Genomic DNA, 22853 nt, shown 5'->3' on the forward strand with positions numbered 1-22853 from the left:
TTCTGTTTAGACTCACGTAAACACGTATGAGATTAGTTTTTTTTTTCTCCAGATAACAGATGAATATCTTCTAATATCACGCCCGTCCTAAATCCAAAAAGATTTTCATAACTATCCCCTAACCATTGCAAAACCGCATTATCATCGAAATGACATGTAACTTCTAATATCCGACACGCTAACACACACTCCTACATCTATGCACTTGCGACATTAACCTATCAAGCTTTCTATTCGACAACTCGAATCTAAACACACCATCGTGTGAGTTCGTGTTTATTTGAACCCCCGTGTCTTGTTCTAGTCTTTGAACCTCGTCAGCGCTACGCACAACTTTATCAAAACAAACATACCGTCCACCACCAGTCTTGTTCATTTCCTCGTACACCTTTACGTGCGCCTCTGCTAGTTTTTTAACATCGACTGTCGCTAACAAACCGTGTTCATACATATCTTGACCACCTGCATATTATTGTTACTATGAGCTAGCCATCATTTTTTATATCTTTTAAAGCAACTGTCAAATAACCGAAACCGACCTTTGAGGTATGCAATGGTGGATGTTGGATTTGCGCAGAAGTAGCGTGGGCCCGTGATGAGACCCGAGCATATTGTGGTCAACTTCAGCCCCTTTTCCTTGGCTACACGCCATGAGGCCCGTTCGGCTTTTAGCTTACCCAATGCATACCATAGCTGTAACATTTTAAATAACATGATAAGCATTTCATTAATCCAAGTGATATCGGATTTTAATAATCCGAACTTTGTCCTATTGGCTAGCGCTAAGCCAAACTTTAAAAATGTATTACAACAGTCCTTAGTTTCGACCTGCTGGCCACCAACGAGCTTTTCACTAACGGGGTTAGATTCAGTTAGATTTTAATGACGTGGACGATGATGTGGCAAAAATAGTGACGTTGACTGCTTAAGTGGTAAAAAATTATTTTTAAATTAAAATTAAAATTTTCTAACCAAATAAACGAACCGAACCATTTTTCTTAAACAAAAATAAATGAGTCAAACTACTTTTCTAATAAAAATAAACGAACCAAACCACTTTTTTTTAACAAAAATAAACAAACCGAACCATTTTTAACAAAAATAAACGAACCGAACCACTTTTTTTTAACAAAAATAAACTAACCGAACCATATTTTTTTTAACAAAAATAACGAACCAAACTACTTTTCTAGTAAAACTAAACTCGGGTCGAGAGAGTTCAGGTCAGAATGTGTTTCGGGTCGGAAGTGGTTTAGGTCAGAACGGTGGGGGTGGTGGTTCGGTTCGTTTATTGTTGTTAATAAAAGTGGTTCGGTTAGTTTATTTTTGTTAAAACAAGTGGTTTGTTTCGTTGATTTTTGTATTAAAAAAAAAGAGGTTCGGTTCGTTTATTTTTGTTAAAAAGTGGTTTGGTTCGTTTATTGTTGTTAATAAAAGTGGTTCGTTTCGTTGTTTTTTGTAAAAAAAAGGATGTTTGGTTCATTTATTTTTGTTAAAAAGTTGTTTGGTTCGTTTATTTTTGTTATAAAAGTGGTTCCATTAGTTTATTTTTGTTAAAAAAAAAAGTGGTTCGTTTCGTTGATTTATGTAAAAAAAAGGATGTTCGGTTTGTTTATTTTTGTTAATAAGTGGTTTTGTTCGTTTACTGTTGTTAATAAAAGTGGTCCGGTTAGTTTATTTTGTTAAAAAAAAGTGGTTCGTTTCATTGATTGTTGTAAAAAAAAAAAGAAAGAAAGGATGTTCGGTTCGTTTATTTTTGTTAAAAAGTGGTTTGGTTCGCTTATTTTTGTTAAAAAAAGCCAGAATCTAACCCGGTTAGTAAAAAGCTCGCTGGCGACCAATATGTCAAAACTAGGGACTGTTGCGGTGCATTTTTAAAATTTAACTTAGCGCCGCCTAATAACACAAAGTTCGGATTATTAAAATCTAGTATCCCTTAATTAAATTTTCATATGCATGTAAATAGAGTTTATTACCTTTTTGCTAGTGCAAAAAGATTCATCACTCCAGCTACTGTGGTCTACTATACTAGACAAACTGCTGTTATTAGTATCTCTCCATATGCATGTCAATAATGAAGATGTAAGCACATAGTTTCTAACAGATGAAGTTGCTGCACATGCCTCTACTACGTTTTCCGCAGCCTTTGCTTCTATTTCCGCCATCGATTTCTGTTAATTTCGTATGATTGTTAGGCAGTAATGCGGAAGCGACAACACAAAAGCATGCACAAATGATTTGAACACAAAACGGAAATTTAAACACATCAACAGTCTGCAACTAGGTTATTTCATTAAGCTCGGATAAATATTATAATTACACTAGAGGGATATAAATTATAAATAGACTAGGATTAAGGTTTCCAATTTGCTGACTAAGAAAACTATATATAGGTCTATTACTCTTATAACTGATTAATAACTAAACCGGCTCCAATAGCCTTTCTTGTTACCCGAATGGTAAATTTTTAAGATGGCAAATTCAGAGCCATCTCCGAGAATTTAAATACCTTGGCCGAGCTGAAATAAAAAGGCCGTAGTAGGTTTTCTATTTATTCGATATTTTTATATTTTTATTTAATTTGGGTCTAGTAACTTAAATGGATTATGGATAAAAAATAAATTTTGAGTCTAATAATTATAAGATAATTAAGATTCAATCGTATTTTATATATAAAAAAAGTTTAAAGTATATATATATATAAAAATATAGATATATAGCAATTTTGGCCCCAGAAATTACGGGCCGGCCATGGGCAAACTTGTCATAATCGTCTTCCGCTTCGTACGAGTTTAGCAGATATAGGTATAGACGTTCCATCGGTTCTTTGCTCTTTTTGCTCGAACTCGGAGGAGAATTTGGATCACCTCTTTGGAAACTGTGGAATCGCTAGTAAAATTTGGAACGTTATTTGCAAGTGTTTCCGGATGCTGGTATTTCGAATTGGATTGGCACGCTTTCAATCACGGGTAAGAGAAGAAAACTTATCCACGGCATCATTCTTTCGTCTTCGTGGATCATTTGGCTAGCGCATAAATAGGAGAAACGTTTTTTTTTTCCGATTCTATTATAATGTACTCGATTTCATGGTAACAGAAACAAACATGAAATGTTATGTTAGTTAGACCGAGTGAATAAAAAATCCTTTTCTTATTATGTAACTCATATTTAGTTGTATAAGTGTATAATAAAAGAGGCTACATTAGTTGAATAGGAAATCTAATATAAATAAAAAAATCATAGTTTTAAGAGTCTAGACTGGACCATGTTAGAATAATATTATTATCTTAATGAATTGAATATTCATATGAATATAATATAATATATATCCGGTTGTCTTCAGCCGGTGGAAAATGACAGAGTTCTAGAAATGTATCTAAAAGAAGAATAGTAGAATAATAAAACAAAAGACAAAGATGAAAAAAAATAATAAAAAATAAAAAGAAATAAAAAAAATAATCCTAAAGTGTCCATGTCCATTAAACCAAAAGGTTCCAAAGGATCCATTATACACCAATAAGTCACGTATAGCCCTATACGCCGTGTATTTGAGAGGTTTTCTAGAAAAACCCCATGATGTCTATAGAATTTATGTTATAAAACTGTCAGACCGGTCATGTTTTGTATCGTCAGACGCTAGTTTATTTTAACAAGTTATATCAGGTCGTATTTATTGTGAGGCAATGGTATTATCTATGTGATCAAACATTTTTTCATTAAGACCAACGGAATAACTGGTTTAAAAAACCGTCGCCTGCTATTTTTAAGCTGTCGGATCCATGATCGACCCAAAAGGAGAGCGAGGAGGCGATTGACCCAGGCTCAGTCTCGTGAGAGGGCTATAATTGTTAAAAAAAAGCTTATGTATATTTTGTATATAATTTTGTTCTGTAGCTTTTTGGTGCAATGGTGACGGCTAATTCATAGAATTAAATGTAAGTATGTAACCCAACGAGTGTTTTTTTTATAGAAAAAAAAACTTTTCTTTGTTTTATACAAGCCATTTTATTAACTTGTTTATTATTCTTATTTCTGTATTAGATTTTAAAAATGCCACTCAATTATTAAAATTATCAAACCATTTATCACATAATTAACATGATTTTAAGGGCTCTTTTCTTACTCGTCCTGAACCCTAAAATTTTAAACGATTCTCAGAAACAACCCTCGTTTATCACATTTTAACCAAACTTCATAGTCACAATTTTATAGTCTTTTGATCTTAAGTGGTAAAATAGATATTTTGAGGATTTTCCAAACTTTTTTAAAAAAATATATAAAATATTTTAACTACTTGATTATTGTTTGTTGTAGCATATGCGATAAGGTTCCATGATTCCATCACAGATTTGCGGTAAATAATAATAATAATAATAATAATAATAATAATAATAATAATAATAATAATAATAATATATTTTGTCTACTTGTAATCTTTAACAAAAGAGTAGACTTACCGAGTACCCGGACAACCCGCTCGGGTCAATGAAAGCAGCTGTATGCATCACCGCGCAACATCCATCGAAAGCTTTCATTAAGCTCTCGCGTTTACTAAAGTTCGCTACAACAACTCCTATCCGATTATTGTTTGTAATACTCGATGAGCCTTCGGTCTCATCCGAAACTTGAATCTCCCCTAGCCGGTCTATATCTTCTGTAATTTCCGAACACTCGGGTTAATTGCGCAATATGTTAATACAAGAGCGAAGCAATTGCGTTTTACAACACTGATGCCGAATATTCTTATTCAACGAGTCAATGTTCAAAGTCAACACAATCGATTCTCGGAATTAAGCAAAACCGGTGAGTACTATTGACCAGCTAATTCCAATAATGTCCACCCTAAAACTTGTCGAGCACTTGATCACTGAAGAAGCGTGTATCGACTTACTTGTATACGATCAACGTTCCTCGGGTATGAGTGTGCTATATCACCGATGGTTTCCCGAGATACGAGTTCTTCCACCTACAAAACGAACAGCACCGTTAACTTACCCCTCAGAAAGGGACAGAGGGGTCCTCTTTGGGGTAACCCTCCGGTGTGAGAATCAGATATTGTATGAGAGGATAACCAGGATGTGAAAATGAGTAAAGGACTTAGAATATATTTTTTGCCTGCTTCCCACTGTTGAGGTAGTGTGGTATTTATAGTATTAGGGTTTCCAATGATTGGGCTCAGACCCAATTAGGGCCTTTTTGGCCTCCTCCTATTGCTTCGCGCCACGTGTACTTAGGACACCTGGTGCTTTTTCATTGATTATTCTCTGACCAAGGTATTTCACCTTACCCATGTGCCATCACGTGGTGGCACATGGGCTTTGCTGAGTTGTCCACCCTTCATTGGCCGCTGTCAACATCAGCACATTCTTTATTCCTTAAAAGATACCTTCTGGAAGGTTGCCTGATGAGTACAATCATGGTTGTCCTTATCCTGATTTGGATTAGACTATTGTCTCATTTGTTGTGTGTCGCTTACGCGCGGCCTTTATGCGCCTATCCCGGGGATGCGCAAGGTCTTCTCTTTATTCTCACACTAACTGTGTGTGTTGTGTGCATATGTGATATGCGCCACGAGCAGATGTTTCATGCGCTTGCGCATAGGTTTTGGCTTTGTGGGTTGACCCGCCCCGCTTGCGCTTGCGCATATGTGATATGCGCCACGCGCATATGTTTCCTGATTTCAAGCCTCTTGTCTATATCTTGTGGGTTGACCCGCCCCGCTCGATGTTAAGGCGGGTGCATACCCCTTCAAGCCCCCCCAGTCTAATGTGTGTCTTGTCTCGCGCGAGCGACGTAAGATAGATATTAGACTTAATAGTTTGCTTTTTCAATAGGGCTTGTTTTTTCTTTTTCTTTTCTTGTACGCGCGTTGCGCGAAATTCCATCCCTTTGGTTAAAACGAATCGTCAATGCACGTGGTTGGTTGGTGTTGACATGCATCAGAGATAGAGACGTTATGTGTCAGACCTTTCGTGTGCTCGAGGTGCTACAGTGGCTTTCACGTCTCCTCATGCAGTGTCAGGAACACGTGTCGCGCTTATGTTGGCCAACGCCTGCGAGTGGGGGCGCGTGAGCGTAGATCTGATTATTACTTGTTTCTCTCTCTCTCCCCTGGGCCTATAAAACCAAACCTTTTGAACGGTTTTTTCTTCATCTCCACTGTCATTTTCAGAGCTTTTGCCTATCATTTACATTCCGATTAAGAGCTTTCGTCTTTGTCCCTGAATTCCGTGCTTAAAGTAACCATATTGTTCGATTCGCAATTGTATGTCTGATAACCCAGACACCACAATTTCCCCTAGTAAAGGCCGTGTAAAATCAGTGGTTATGTCTACTTTGAAGAAAACCGGCAAGGGTATTCGGGTTGCCGAGGCCTCGTCGGAGGAGGGAGGGAAGAACAAGGCGGTGAAGAGATGGGATGAGATTCCCTGCAAGTTGAAACAATCTGATTTTGATAATCTCGTCGCCTCTCAGGGTTTTCTCCCTGAGTATGGTTGTCTGCTCCCGGCGACCGGGCAAACGGCGGCGGATCCTCCCGCCGGCTATATCTCTTTATATTCTCACTTTTTTACCCACTGTAATCTTCGTCTTCCGATGACGAGGTTTATAGGTGCGCTCCTCCAATTTTACGGGATTTATATATCTCAAGTCCATCCCTGTGGATTAGTGCGCATGACTCATTTTGAGTTCATGTGCAAAGCTCAGCGCGAGGAGCCCACCCCTCGGCGCTTTCAATATTTTTATAAGCCGAAAATCCAAGATTCTTGGTTCTCATTCACACCGCGCAGTCAGAAGGTTAAGTGCTGCACTGTTTCCTTTAAAAGCCTTCATGACTGGGCTGAAAAATTCTTTTATATCAAGGCTGGTGTTATTCCCATTCGTATGACCATGCGCGCGATTACTTCCGCGCCCGCGGATGATGACGTTCTTAAGAATCCATCTGGCGCGTGGGTTAAAAAATTAACTGCTGAACCATCCCCCGCCAAGAATATTTGCGAGGAAGCGTTGGTGGGGGTTGGTATGAGCAAGAGGTGGACTGACAGCGAGACTGAGCCTGTCATCCATGTTGATGGCTCAGGTAGGTTGTTTGTTCATTGCATTAATTTTGCGCGAGTATAATTCGTTTTGCTGATATCACTTGTCTTTGTTTTATGCAGAAAGTAAGGAATACATCCACGCCGCCTATGACGAGCATACAGAAGGTGGCTCTGTCGCCCTGAACGCTGGGGAAGTTGTTTTCCCTGATCGCTTCGATGATATGTTCATCCCTGTCGACTTAGAATTTTGCTTAGACAGCGATGCGCCTGGTAAGCCCTTGTATTTGTGTTTAGGCCCTTAGAATACCAAATTTGGTTTTAACATTTCTGTTGCACGTATTGTAAATGCGCTCGCTAATTATGAGTTGGAGCATGTGGAAGAGGAAGGGGAGGAGGAAGAAGCTGAAGCGCAAAAACTCAAGCGCAAGGCTAAAGGCAAGACTGGCGCAGGGGCCAGTAAAAAACAGAAAAATGATGATGCCTCTGTTGCCCAGAATCTTCCTCCTACTCAAGTGAAGAGACTTGAGAAAACCAAGGGTTTTACTTCCAAGTTTTCCTCGTCTTCTTTGCCTCAAGGTGTGGGCAATCCTCCAGTCCACACGAGGTATGGTGCTGCCACCTCATCTCTGCGCGCGGCGGACAAGGGAAGCGGTGCTGCGCCTGCTGTTTCGTCTTCTCCAATAGGTATACTTTGTTTATATTTTGTGGTTTTATGAGCGTGATTCCGATAGAGTTATTAATGAAGCTTTGTTCACTCAAATGTTTGTAGAGCCGGCAACGTTGGTGGCTCAACCTCAGGCGCAGCAAGGTGCCAAGGCTATGCCGAAGGTTGTTTTGAAGTCCTCTGTTTTGCCCTCAAAAAGGGGGAAAATGGACTTCATGGCGATGCTTAATTCGCGGACTGCGGTGCGCCAAGGTATTTATTGCGCTTTGATTGTCTGATTTTTTCCTTTAGTTCAAGTCATGAATCATTTCTCCTTGTTGGTTTTTTCATATGAATTATAGCTGGCACACAAGCTGCTGGTGGCACTGCTAGCGCTGGCGCCGTTAGTTCTGCTCCTGCTCCAACAAGTACTGAATCTCCTCTCATTGGGATCACTAAGGAGCAGGAGACTATATTTCGCGCTACTCTAACAGCGTCAAGACCTCCCTCACCTCCTCCTGCGCGCAGCCCTCGCGAGACTATTTTTTATTCTTCCAAGTCGCAGGAGAAGAGACCTGTTATAGAGGATGACGAGGAGGTTAATTTTGAAAATTCTGATGGTGGCTGCGTAAGCCCTATAGCGCCACGAGATTTCGTGGCGCAGCCTTTTTCTCATGGGGCAGGCAGGAGCTCATCAGCTGGCGCTAATCTTTCTGCCGGTTCTCCTCAGGTATAAGTTTATTTTGCTCCGCTGTGCAGACTTCCAAATTAGTGTTTAGATAACTAAAACGTTTCTTTGCGTTGCTTTGTGTTTGTAGGGAGCCGATCACATATACCGCCCGAGCTGGAGTATCACTGAAGAGAGCTCATTCCAATCCTTGGGCGTATGTGAAGACTTTTGGGCTCACTCTGTTCCTCCAGCTGAAAGGAGGTTTCAAGAGGACCGCACTCGCGTGGATTTGCTTAATGACCACCTTTTTGCTGGGTCTGCGTTTTTTGCTGCCTCCCAAGAGCTTCGCAATGATTATATAAAGGTACGTGATGCCCTTGTGGAGGCCAAGCAAGAGGCTAAGATTTCTGCTTGGAATCTTTCTGATGCCCGAGAGAAAGCTGAGAAACTACAAGCAGAACTTAGCGAGAACCGGGCAAGTTCCAACGCTGCTTTTGTGAAGCGCAGGCTTGAGCTGCAAGCTGCGCGAGAGAAACTGCAAGTGGCAGAGGCAGATGCGGCAAAGCACGCGCGTCAAGCGCGTGACCTGGAGTTGGCAGTGGAGGCGCGTGACCGAACTATTGCGCAGGTTAATACTGAAAAATCTTTGTTGGAAAGTGAGGTTGCGCGCCTGAAAGAAGAGCTTGTTGCTGCGCAAGCAGAGAAGAAAGAGGCCTTGGCGGCGGCGGCGGCGTCCGAAAAGGAAGAGCTGAAGCAAGCCAAAGAAACTGTTGAGTTGTTAAACTCTCAGATTCCTGCTTTTGAGACGTCTGTCTCTTCTCTTGCGCAGGATCGTCATTGGCTGATTTCACAGGGTGTGACTCGTTGCGCTTATGCCATGAAATATTCAGACGAGTTCCAGACCCTTGTGATGGACTGTAATGCGGCGTCGCGCTTGGTGGGTCGGGCTGAGGGGTTTAAGGATGGTTATGAATATGGCATGCTAAAGAAGAATCCATCCGACTACCCTTATCAGCTTGACGCTGTCTGCGCTGACATGGCTGAGGTGGGGGAGAAGTACTTGAATACTCCAATTCCCATCCTTGAGCAGGTATTTTAATCTTAATGAGTTTACTTGACTTATTTTCATAATCTTTTGTACTTATACTGTTCCTTGTGACTTGCAGATAGTCGCGCTTGCTGACCAGCCCGATCTTGGCGCTTTAAAGAAATTACTTGATGAATGTGAAGGGATTGGTGGCAATGACGATGGCGCGGGCAACGCTACCTCTGCCAGCGGCTCTGGCGTGGCCAAAGGACCTACTCCTGACGCTATCATGACAGAAGACGACTATATTCAAGACGAACAGCTTGATTATGGTAAGTTTGGAGATGACGAGGAGCGGGCTACGCCAGATGCTGAGGGAGGAAATAATGATGAGGAAGATGAAGAGGCTGATATTAACATAAAGACTTGAAAAGCCCTTCTTTTTCTTTTTTTTTTTTTGTTTGTAGTTTTTACCTCATCATTTGTAAATTTGTAAACTTCTATGTTTCGGAATGAAATTTTGTTTTTCCCTTATTCGCATCTTGCGCATTCCCAATTCATCTCTTTATATTGCATGTGTGCTTGTTGAATATACGGTATGCTTACACATTGAAACTTGAACAAGGTTGTAAGGAAATTATTTTTACTTAATCCTTAACAGTTGTCATGTTTCAAGTTTTTTTTTTTTTTTTTTTTTTGCGATATTCTGAATATCCTGACACGTGCCTTGGCATTTCATTATTCCTCTTTTGCGCGACGTTATCGTGCATTTATTATAGGGAATTATGAATGAGTTTTTAGCCTTTACGTGTCAGTATGTGTTACTCTGCTTATATCCATTATAATCCCATGAGCGGCCCCGACCTGAGACCTTAACAACTATGCTTTGGCATGTGCTTTGCCTTAGTTGTGCTTAGGTATTTTTATGGTCCAGCTGCGCAATATGTAGGATGGATGCTATGAGTAATTTGAGCTAAGGCTCATATTATTGGGCTAAGGCCCTAACGTTTTAGAGTTAAAACTCGTTAACGCGTCTGAGCTTGAAGCTCGCGCATGTATGTTTTACTTCGTTTTATTTTTATTTTGATGTCAATACAATGTTGTCATATTGCTCAAAATTAATAAAGGGAAGTGTGAAACATGTATGCAAAAGGTAATAGAACGCATATAGAGCGTATCATTATTCATAATGGCTTAAAAAGCCTTGATTACAAACTTGACAACTTTTACATGAAACATTTTCTAAGTTGTGCTGCTTTCCATGTGCGCGGGATCTTCTTTCCATTTAAATCTTTTAAAGCGTATGCGCCTTTTTCCAATTCTTCCGAGACTTGATAAGGTCCCTCCCAGTTGGGAGACATCTTTCCCGGGGGTATTGCGCGACTAGCTTCATTGTTCCGAAGGACAAAATCATTCTTCTTGAAGTGGCATTCTTTCACGCGCTGATTGTAGTATTTTTCTAGCTTTTTCTTGTATTTGGCTTCACTGATGATAGCCGCCTCTCTGCGTCCCTCAAGCAAATTGAGATCCAACCTCCTTTCTTGCTCGTTATCCGTCTTACTCATCATGAGCACTCTATAGGATGGGCATCCAATCTCTGCTGGAATCATAGCCTCCGTTCCATAGGTTAGGCTGAACGGGGACTCGCCATTGCTGATTTTTCTTAATGTTCTGTGCGCCCACAGGACATTAGGTAACTCCTCGACCCATGCATGGGACTCTCCCTCCAACCTTTTCTTCAGCCCATTCAGCAAGCTTTGGTTCGCGCGTTCCACTTGACCATTCCCTTGAGGGTGGTATACTGAAGTGAAGACCTGATTGATGTGCAATTCCTTGAACCAACTGGATATCTTCCTGTCAGTGAATTGTTTGCCATTGTCGCTCATGATTTCCATGGGCAGGCCAAAACGGCATACGATGTGGCTCCAAATAAATTGCTTCATTGCCTCGGCTGTAATTTTTGCCAGTGGCTTGGCTTCAACCCATTTTGTGAAATAGTCTACTGCCACTACCAAAAACTTTACTCGCCCTGGCGCTTGTGGTAAGGGACCCACAATATCGATTGCCCGCTTGTGGAAAGGCCATGCAGAGGTCACCGGAATCAAGTTGTTCTTTGGCCGCATGGTATTTGGCGCATAGCTCTGACACGCTTTGCATTTTTGGATCTCTTTTAACGCGTCCAAGTACATGCCTGGCCAATAGTAACCTGCGTTCATTGCCTTGGCGATCACCATGCGCGGGCCAGCATGTATTCCACAGATTCCTTCGTGTATCTCTCTGATCACATAGCTTGCTTCCTCAGCGTCTAGGCATTTCATGAGTGGTCCAAGATAAGAGCGTCGATATAACGTACCATCGAGCATTTCGTAGTTCTGCGACTTGTGTCTTATCTTCCTCGCCTGTGCGCGATCGTCTGGTAACTGTCCCTCCTTAAAGAATTCCATTATTGGAGTTATCCATGATGAAGGTGTTGTATAAATTACAAGAACAGACTTCGCTCCCACTGACGGGTTGCTCATTACTTCCACCCTGACATCTTTGCCAAAATGATCGAAGCTGGTTGATGCCATCTTGCTTAGCGCGTCGGCAGACTTATTTTCACTGCGCGGAATGTGCATGATTCTGAAAAAGTCAAATTGTTCGGTGAGTTTCTTCGCCTGCTCTAGATACAGAGGCATGGTGTTCTCCTTGGCATCATAAAGGTCATTGACTTGTGCTGCTACCTGGTATGAATCTACATGAGCATCTAGCTTTTTAACTCCGAACTTGTGCGCGATGCGCAAACCAGACAGTAGGGCTTCATACTCAGCTTCATTGTTGGTGCTCTTGAAATCCAACCTGATTGCGTAAGTATACTCATGATTTTCTGGATCCACCAGTTTGAGGCCTGCGCCGGACCCTTCGCTGTTTGAAGCTCCATCAGTGAATAATCTCCAAACGTTTTCTTCATTATTGGCTTGCGGAGGGTCTACTTCGCGCTGAGCCTCTTCGACTTTTCCTTCAGGGATTTCTGCGATGAAATCAGCTAAGACTTGTCCCTTGATTGCTGGACGAGGCTTATAGGTGATCGTGTGCTCCCCTAATTCCAGCGCCCATTTTGTCAGCCTTCCTGAGAGCGCGGGACGTCGCAAGACTTGCTGGATGTTGTAATCAGTCAGGACTTCAATAGGATGACCATTGAAATATCTGTGAAGCTTGCGCGACGCATGCGTTAGTGATAAAACTAACTTTTCTATGATGGTGTAGCGCGTCTCAGGATCTGTCAGCACCCGACTTACATAATAAATTGGTGTTTGGATTCCCTTGCGATCCACCAATAATACTGCGCCAATGGCGCGCTCTCCTGCTGACAGGTACAACGTTAAAGTTTCACCAGGTAGTGGAGCTGTGAGCGCATGCAGATTTATCAGACATTCTTTTATCTCACTGAAAGCTTGCTCGGCCTCAGGCGTCCACTTGAATTGGCTTTTCTTTAAGCAATTTCTCAATGTGTTAATGAATGGGGTAGATTTGCTTGCATGGTTTGCTAGGAACCTGTTAATTGATACCAATCTACCATTCAACTTTTGAACTTCCTTCATGGTGGATGGTGAGGGCATGCCGAGGATAGCCTCCACCTTCTCTGGGTTCACCTTGAAACCATCCTTGGTGACCATTACGCCGAGAAATTTCCCTTCTTCAACACCGAATGTGCATTTGCTCGGGTTGAGCTTCATGTTTACTTCCTTTAGACGCCGAAGGGTTTCTTCGATGTCTTTGAGCATTTGTTTTTCCTCCCTGCTTTTAATCACCAAATCATCCACGTAGACTTCTAAGTTTTTTCCAATCTGCTCGTTGAAAATTGCATCCATGAGTCTTTGGTAAGTGGCTCCTGCATTCTTCAAATGATGGCATGCATCAGTGTTGTGCCCTGTGGATTTGTGAAACTCACAATATTTGCCACTGTTCGGTGGTCCCTTATGGAGTAATGGCTTGGGGTTTTTAAACTGGACATTCTCTGTGCTTAACACTTGCGAAGACGTTTTGGTGATGGGAGTCCATATTCTTGGTAGAGGTCTGTTAGGCTCTTTGCCGCCTTCCTTCTTGTCACCTTCTCCGCGATTAAGAATGTCTTTTTGGGGTTAGGGTGAACTTTGTTGCGCTTGCTTTTCTGTAGGAGAATAATTGGTTTGTTGCAACCTGGACCATACGGAGTTTTGTTTGCGCCTCTTTTCATTGTTGCGCGGTGCGCCGTGAGGCAGCGAGCAAACATGTGACACCATGTTGGCATCGTCCAGCTTTCTAAGTTTCCAGTGTTATAAAAACCTTGTAAGAAATCATCTGGATCTGTTGTACCATCGTACTTGCCTAAACCACTTGGCATCTTGGTTTTGTGTTGAATGGGAGCCTTCGCAATGCGCTCTGCGAATTTTGAATGTTTTACCAAGATGGCTGGCCTATATGGTGTGGTTACGTCCACTTGCTCTTTCGCTTGTGGGTTGTATGGTGTGTATAAATCCATATCAGCTTTGGCTCCAGGTGCTATGTGCATGTGTGCACGAAGCTGTGAACCTCCTACATGAGTATCTCGCGTCTTCTTCATGCTGTGCACCTCTTCCTCATCACTAATATCAGCTTGTTCGGTGTGAACAGAATGACCGTCTTCCAGCGCGCGCGTCTTTTTCGTTGTTCCCTGAATGGTTTGTTTATCAAATGCGAACCTTTGTGTTAAATCGGCTAACTTTTTGTGTTTTACCAACTCATTGTATTTGTCCATTAAACGCCGTTGTTCGTTTATGAGCCATTCTTTAGGGTCATTGGTTTCAACTTCCGGGCCCATTGGTCCTTTTTGTTTTGCACCAGTCAGATTTTGGAACGTGAGATCGTCTGGGGGAGTTTCAGTTTGACTATGAGGTGTTGTGTTGAAGGGATGGTGACTGGTGGTGCGCGCAGTGTCACGCGGCGCCCTCAGAACATGATGTCCCTCATTAACATCCTCAAGCTCATTATCCTCCAGAACTTGATCATTGTTTCGAACACCGGAAACCATGGTGAAGAGAAAATTGATGAAATAGTAGTTTTGTTGCCGTTGTAACATGTGATGGCGCCAATGAAGAAGCGTGTATCGACTTACTTGTATACGATCAACGTTCCTCGGGTACGAGTGTGCTATATCACCGATGGTTTTCCGAGATACGAGTTCTTCCACCTACAAAACGAACAGCACCGTGAGCTTACCCCTCAGAAAGGGACAGAGGGGTCCTCTTTGGGGTAACCCTCCGGTGTGAGAATCAGATATTGTAGGAGAGGATAACCAGGATGTGAAAATGAGTAAAGGACTTAGAATATATTTTCTTGCCTGCTTCCCACTGTTGAGGTGGTGTGGTATTTATAGTATTAGGGTTTCCAATGATTGGGCTCAGACCCAATTAGGGCCTTTTTGGTCTCCTCCTATTGCTTCGCGCCAAGTGTACTTAGGACACCTGGTGCTTTTTCATTGATTATTCTCTGACCAAGGTATTTCACCTGACCCATGTGCCATCACGTGGTGGCACATGGGCTTTGCTGAGTTGTCCACCCTTCATTGGCCGCTGTCAACATCAGCACATTCTTTATTCCTTAAAAGATACCTTCTGGAAGGTTGCCTGATGAGTACAATCATGGTTGTCCTTATCCTGATTTGGATTAGACTATTGTCTCATTTGTTGTGTGTCGCTTATGCGCGACCTTTATGCGCCTATCCCGGGGATGCGCAAGGTCTTCTCTTTATTCTCACACTAAATGTGTGTGTTGTGTGCATATGTGATATGCGCCACGCGCAGATGTTTCATGCGCTTGCGCATAGGTTTTGGCTTTGTGGGTTGACCCGCCCCGCTTGCGCTTGCGCTTGCGCATATGTGATACACGCCACGCGCATATGTTTCCTGATTTCAAGCCTTTTGTCTATATCTTGTGGGTTGACCCGCCCCGCTCGATGTTAAGGCGGGTGCATACCCCTTCAATCACCTTTTTAATCATTAGTTAACGAGATTTTTAACCAACTAAAATCTACCACTTGTACAAAAAAAATCTTGTCGGAACCAAAAAATCTTATCGGAAACCAATATAAATCTCGTTAAACACCAAATTAAATCTCATTGAATACCAAAATAAATCTCTTCGAAAGTCAAAATAGTCTCGTCGAAATAATCCCGTCGGCTCCAACGACTTTTTCTTAAAAACTAGCGTTGACAAGATTTTTAACCAACTAAAACCTACCACTTGCACAAAAGATTTCGTCGGAAGCCAAAAAATCTTGTTGGAGATCAAAATAAATCTCGTTTGACGGAAAAAATAAATCTCGTTGAACACCAAAATAAATCTCTTCGAAAGCCAAAATAGTTTAGTTGAAATAATCCCGTCGGCTCCGACGGTTTTTTTCTTAAAAAACTTGCAACCCGCTAGTCTTTTGACACGTGGCATAAAGTCAGAAACTGGCCGGTTAAAAATCCCATCATTAAATGATTAAACACACAATTTGTTTTGTCAAAACATATAACAATATTATATTAAAAAGTTGCGCCACTAGCCTTTTTGGAATAACAAAACCGAACATACCTTCGTTATCAACGATAATCCGAACGGCATATCCTCTAATCAAAAGCTGTTTAACAATCGCGATACCAAGGAACGACACGCCGCTCGTGACACAAACAAGCTTTTGATCAACCGCATACTCATTTGCATTACCGGCTATTATTACTTGCGGGTGACTGCTTTCCTGTTCGGTGCGAACCTTTACCAGGACGCCCGAACAGAAAAGCAGCATCCGACGAAACTCCTCGATCTCGGCTCTACGGCTCTCGTCCGTCCGTACCACGCCCATTGAAGTCTTGTGTCAAGTAAAGAAGTGTATGATGATAATAATAACATAAGAGGAAAATATTATTGGCAATGACATGCGTAAAGCATTTTGCCTTTATATAATATAACTGACTTATGGGTTAGTTTGGCTAGGCGGCTTTATTATTTGTTTATTGGTTGTGTTATTAAAGTGTGGAAAAATATGGAGGTGTTAGGTGCAGCATGAGGTGAATTGGGGGACATGGATGGATATATGGTGATATTGTAAAGGTTTTGTATGAAATTTTAAATAATAAAAAGTATAATGTTTTTATTTTATTATTATTACTAGCTTTCATCCTTAGTATTAAAGGGTTGTTTTACGTTACTTGTTTATAATATTTATATATTTTTTTAGATTTTAATTTTATTTATTGTAAGAAAGTTATAATATGCTTTGGATTTAATGATAAAAAGGTTTCACAAATAAATGAGATATTATAACACGGTTAAAAAGTTATCTAGGTTTGGTGAGACCTATGACCCGTTTATTTTTTTTCTATAAAATTGTTTATTAACTATAAATAATATTTTTTTTCTTTAAATCGGATATTAATTTTTAGGATATCCCTATTTTATAAGATTTTCATATAAAATATTTGGTGAGATTAATTTTTAATTTATACGATGTTATGATCAGTTTAAGGGCTCCCTACCAAGTTTTTTATTATTATTATTATCTGGTGAGATAATTTTTTATTTTTTTTTATTAAATCGGATATTAATTTTTAGTATTATCTCTGCCAAGTTTTCTTTTATTATTATTTTGTTAATCAATTCTTCATCATGTTAAGTTCTCTCCGTGTTAAATACTTGTCAAGCAGTTTTTTTTTTCTGTTTTTCTATAGAACGACACCTTTTTTATGTGTTAGGTCGTCTAATTTTTCAATTTAGAGAGCCTTGTTATCTAACTCTTGCCAAACTATGTTGTGACTATGTTATCTTAATTGGGCAGGGTTTGACTTGGGAGTTTCCCCCAGGAAGCTATGCCACTGGCTGACAATGACAATCGTTGTGTCACCATAATAGTAAAAATCTCTGACGTAACACACCAGAGGGTGGGGGGACTTAAACCTAGGTGAGCTCGAGATTTGAACTAGCAACCTCGCAGGCCTAGCTCAAATCTTTCATTGTTGATATCCACCCAGAGTGCTACAAACAGATATGAAACTTGAGTATTCATTGAAAAACCCAAACCTCTTTCCATTACTACAAACAAAGAATAAATAATTGTCAGTTAGTGTATTATATTATTAAACTTAATAATTTAGCTTTTAGTGTATATTATATAAGATGAAGTTAGAAAAGCATCTGTTACACGGGGTTGAACAAAGAAAATATTAGTTAATAATTTTGAGATAAAATATGATGAAAATGTAGTAATTATATATGATCTAACATCAAAAAGTATTATATGGGTGGAATCCAGTTTATACTGGTTTTTCAAATCTCCTTGTCAAGGTATATGTGAATTTTTCAATGGTTCTAATGGTTAAAGAAAATGTAACATTCTTTTAATAAAAAAACTCCAAATTCACATTATGCATTGTCTATTTAATTCTACTTTGCCAATTCACAGTCACTGGATATGGCATGGGAATGAATATTAATTGAATGTGTCATGTCAAATCAATATCCATAAACTATGCAATGGTTAAATCAATATGAATAGTTAATATTTTTTTTTTTTTACTGTGAATTTTATTAGACGAAAAACATCAACCCTTCCCACCAAGAAGCTAGCAATGGCATGTGAATGAATATTAGTTGAATTTGTCATGTCAATCAATATTCATAAACTATGCAGTGGTTAAATCAATATGGATAGTTAATCTCTTTTTTTCTGAACTGCGAATTTATTAACCGGAAAACACCAACCCTTCCTACCGAAAAGCTAGCAATGGCATGTGAATGAATATTAGTTGAATTTTTCATGTCAATCAATATCCATAAACTATGCAATGGTTAAATCAATATGGATAGTTAATCTCTTACATGTATAAATATATTATTTTAGTTGTTTATGCATTATTTTAAAAATATTTTATTTTACTTTATGAACTAGTAATAAATTCATGTTTAAGTTGTATTGTCATGGTTTTAATTTGATTACTACGAAAGCACAAATTTGAAGGCAAATCCTTGTTTACTTTTATCATTATCATTTGATTCTACTACAAGAAGAGAGAATAAAAATCACTAGGTGATGGTCATGTTTGCAATACTAGTTCCAACATTTTTGTCTACTTGGGTTTATGAATTCACATAAAAATTTGTGAAAGTTGGGTGCATAAATCATCAATAAGATAAGAACATACGTGATTTTTAGAACCTTTTTAATAACTTTATTTTTTTAACCATGTGACGTCTCTAAGATTTTAAATGTCCCATACGAGTACTAAAATTGGGCCTTATATATAAAAAAATTTCCAAAGTTGTTGATAATTATTCTGATTATTTGATGAAACACCGAACTGATTGTTGTCTATATACTTGATTTATAATCAATAGAATTGTGAATTACTCAATTTGTGCCATGGCCCCTCACCCCTTCTTAGTTCGATCAAGTCGGGATTGAGAAAACCGATTGTCTTAAGTCGAGCATCGAACTTCTAATCTTCTTAATGGTGGTGTTCTAGACTTCTAGGAAATATTAATGATATTAGTGAAATTGGCTAATATGTAAATTGGATTTGGGTTCTACTCAAAGAAGCACACATTAGACCCAAATGTTTATAGGTGATCAATTATTATTGAGAAGGATTATCAATTTGATAGCTTAATTACTAATGTGGCCACATAAGATTTTTTAAATCAAAGCTTACTCTTTTTGGTCTGTTATGAGAAAATGTGGGATCAGTGCTGGAAATATCCTAACTAGTGGCCGATTAATTAACGATTAATCGCTAGTCCCCACTTCACTGATTAATTTTGGGTTATTTGATCAAGGGTCAAATCCAGCAAAAATCAGGATTAATTGGACCTAATCGGCTTTTTCTGATGAGATTATGGCTAAATCGGCAGTTTCCGACGGGATTCCGGCAAAAATCAGCGGTTTGCAATGAGATTTCAGCAAAAATCAATGGTTTCCAACGACATTCTAGCCAATTTTCGATCAAAATGTGTTTGTGTATGAATATAACTGAAAATTGCATGTAAAAATGTGTGCGTGTGTGTGTATATATATATACAACTAAAAATTATACATTAGAATCTGATCCAATTAATCTCCATTAATCCCGAATAATGGCTAATTCTTACCCCACTGTTCAACTAGCAACTAGCGATTTTTACACAATTAAACCGTGTGTGATGGAAATTGCTCAAATATTTAGATATTTTATTTGTTAAAAAAAATCATCTTCGGTAGCGTTTGGTATGCATGAATAACAACGGGAATGGAATGATTCATTGCGTGGGAATAAAAAAAGTGGTGTTTGGTTGCTCAAGTGAATGGAATCATCCATTACACATGGAATCTCATTCCATCAAAACCATTTCTTCCCACCCCTTCTTTTTTTTCATTCCATTCCTCCTTCACCCTACTTTCTCAACAACACTACTACCTAACAACAACCATCAAAACTACCAACGGCACCACCACTACCTCTGCCGCCACCGCCGCCGCCACCACCTTACCACCAGCGTTACCACCGTCACCGTCGCTGCCAACGATGTCGTCAACCATCGCAACCATTGTCACCGCCGCTGCCTGACCATCACCACCACCACCATTTTTGTTGCCGAAGTTACCACTATCGCCATTGTAGGGTTCTTTTTCTTTTTTTTTTTTTGTAAAAAGTATTTTGAAATAGAAGTGTGTTTATTATTTCTATTTCATTCATGCAATTTGTTTTGGATACCAAACAAAATAAAGTAATAACTCAATTTATTCTCATATGTTAACCAAACAAGACAAATAAATGTAATGATCCATTTCATTCCATAGTCCATTCCATTCCTTCTCCCATTTCATTCCCCCTTCATTTCATTACCTCTAACCTAAAATACCCTTAGATATTTTACAAATAGTTAATGTTGTTTGTTTGACTTTTAAAATGTCCGTCTATGTTGGTGTAGGTAACATGCTATATCTAGTTATTAAATATGGAATAGACTCATTGGCGGATCCAGCATACAAACGGGTGGTTCCCCGGAACCACCCGAGTTTCGAAATAAAAGTGTACGGATATATAGAAGACGCGTAGGAACCACCTTATAAATTAAAAGGGAACCACCTAAAAAAAATTTCTGGATCCGCCACTGAATAGACTATGGTAGTGTTCTAGACTTCTAGTTTCTATTAATGGTGTATAATTTGGTAAAGTGGAGTGTTAAGTAAACTTATGTGATTGATATGGTAAATAGCTAGTGAGTTGTTAGCTTGGGAGTTAGAACGTCTTTAAAGTATTTGATTCATAAGAACTTGTTTTTGGTGAGACATCATAGGTCATTATTAATTGATAGTAGGTGTAGGACTTACTTTGAATTGTAATCTCAACCCTAACTTTTTTTTCATAACAATTATTGTAAAAAACCTTCAAAATCTCGGTTTGATTTTGGCCTTCACATTCATTGAGCCAGTCTTGACGTGCCAGCCTTTCGACTATTTTTCTCTTAATAGACTTTCGTTAAAAAACACTTAACGTCGTTAGATGGTTTTTCAAATTTCAAACCGATGTTTTAGGACTTTTGATCGGAAGAACTATACGAGTCGACTGATGTGAAATTTATCTCGAAACGGTGATCCAAATGATGAAACAATGTTTCAACTCAGGTGTTTGAACTTCCAATTAACAAAAAATCAAGCCATTTGAATCACCATTCAAGATAAGTTTCACATCACTCGACTCGTATATTTCTTCCTAATAAAAGTCCTAAAACACCGGTTTGAAATTTGGAAACCATCTAACAGCGTTAAGTGTTTTTAACAAAGGTCCATTGAGAGAAAAATAGTCAAAATGTTGGACCATTAGCAGATATTTTAAAGGTCAGATTATTATCGGCCAATACAAAAAACAGAGATTATTCATTTTCAATTTGCCTTGATTAATTTTACATTATATTTTGATAATAGAAAAAAGAAAATGTAACACTTTACAAATTATAAATCCTCTATAATTTCCAAGTGATTTCTGGATGTTGTATTGTTGCATAAAGGTTAATAATAGAATCAAAGCTTGAGCCTACAATTTGATTCACAAGCCAAGCCAATGTTAAAGGTCAAAACATGCGTGTTTGAAGTGTGGCCACACAACAAACCAAACTCATCAATTCAAAGGTTGCCCCACATCCAACACAAGTCACTATTAATTATTAAACGCAATGCTTTAGAAACTGGTACCGTTATATTGGATTTTCGTAAGGTACTTGGTATTTAGAGTAGAGTATTTTTTTTGGGGGTTTATCGTACCATCGTTTTTTTAAATAACGGTTTAAACCGGCAAACCGGTTATAAATCAAAAAGATTTTTGATATTTTTTGCGCCCATATTTTTTAAAAATGACTTTTAACATAGTAGACAACATTGAAACGAGTAAATACGGTAAACCGTGATTCGTTAATCAATCAATTTTGTATCATGCAAATCCAATGTTGGTTTATTTTCATCTTTTGTAGCTGACTAATTTCGTATACAAAGTACAAACTTTCTATCTGACTTGACCATTATTCATGTGTGATATTTGGTTCAAGTGATATTTATTAGTGACTTTTGCGTTATTTTTTGAGTTAAAATTGTATTTATATGAAATTACTTACAAGGTACATTATTTAGCTCGGTTGAATTTTTCAGTATATTCCGGTTCAATCGATTATATTATTTTTGAACTAAATTCGATACAAGTAAAATACCGGTTTTTAAAAGTTGATTAAACGAACCATTTGCTTAATAACGTCAAACCTTCCGCATTCAATTTCTTCTAGAACCTTTGGTACTTTTTCTCTTTATGTTTGATCATTCTCATTGGACTTTTTTAGGTTGCTTGTGAAACCAAGTTAATTATATTTGTATCATGTTGATGGTTAAATATGTAAATTTTATAACATATATAAAAAACATATTAGATCATGAACAAACTTCTTAATTAAAACAAGTTAGATTTCGTGCGCTACTGCAGCTCTAACTTGATCCACGAAGGAATCCTAACTCTTCGTTGGTTACCTCGCTAGAAATCTGAAATGATCCATACCCTCTCTATGCAATTAATGGTGCACAAATTGGTTTAAAACTCAAAACCGGTTTGGGCTTAAACCGGTTCGGTCAACAAAAGTCAAAACCGTTTATGATCGGTTTCGGTTCGGGTTGAAACCGGTTTCTTGACCAGGTTACGATCGGTTTCGGTTCGGGTTTTGACCGGTTTTTGCCCGGTTTCGGTTCAGTTAACTAGTTTGGAACCGGTTTTGGTGGAGAAAATTACAAACCAGGTCCGAACCTATGGTTTCAATCAGTTCCAACCCGGTTGCTACATAATCGGTTTCAAACCGGTTTGATTTCGATTCGATTTTCGGGTCGGTCAGTTAACCGGTTTATTTGTCCACCTCTAGTCATAATGGAGACGCGACGGTAACCTATGTAAGTATAGATTTGATTTGTTATGATACCGTCAAAAAGAA

At 39.1% G+C, this 22853-nt stretch overlaps 1 protein-coding gene across 1 annotated transcript; it reads right to left on the bottom strand.

Moving 5' to 3' along the window:
• Positions 1-127: 127 nt before the first annotated feature.
• On the bottom strand, positions 128-16255 carry LOC143564631 (cinnamoyl-CoA reductase-like SNL6). The gene is made up of 5 exons (XM_077051849.1): positions 15954-16255; positions 4458-4654; positions 1977-2171; positions 540-693; positions 128-462 (listed from the first exon to the last, which is right to left on the bottom strand). The coding sequence occupies exons 1-5, from the start codon at positions 16219-16221 to the stop codon at positions 179-181; spliced, it is 1098 nt and encodes a 365-aa protein (XP_076907964.1). The 5' UTR covers positions 16222-16255; the 3' UTR covers positions 128-178.
• Between the last annotated feature and the right edge of the window lie 6598 nt (positions 16256-22853).

The sequence above is a fragment of the Bidens hawaiensis genome, unplaced genomic scaffold (genome assembly GCF_021521415.1).
Source record: "Bidens hawaiensis isolate Kalapana, Puna unplaced genomic scaffold, B.hawaiensis_p1.1 tig00022119_1, whole genome shotgun sequence".
Taxonomy (NCBI): Eukaryota; Viridiplantae; Streptophyta; class Magnoliopsida; order Asterales; family Asteraceae; genus Bidens; species Bidens hawaiensis.

Coding starts and splice junctions, on each gene's coding strand:
- LOC143564631 (XM_077051849.1), bottom strand. CDS start 16,221: ATGGGCGTGGTACGGACGGACGAGAGCCGTAGAGCCGAGATCGAGGAG. Junction 2,172..4,457: donor GCGGGTTGTCCGGGTACTCG/GTAAGTCTACTC, acceptor CGAAATTAACAG/AAATCGATGGCGGAAATAGA. Junction 463..539: donor CACCATTGCATACCTCAAAG/GTCGGTTTCGGT, acceptor AATAATATGCAG/GTGGTCAAGATATGTATGAA.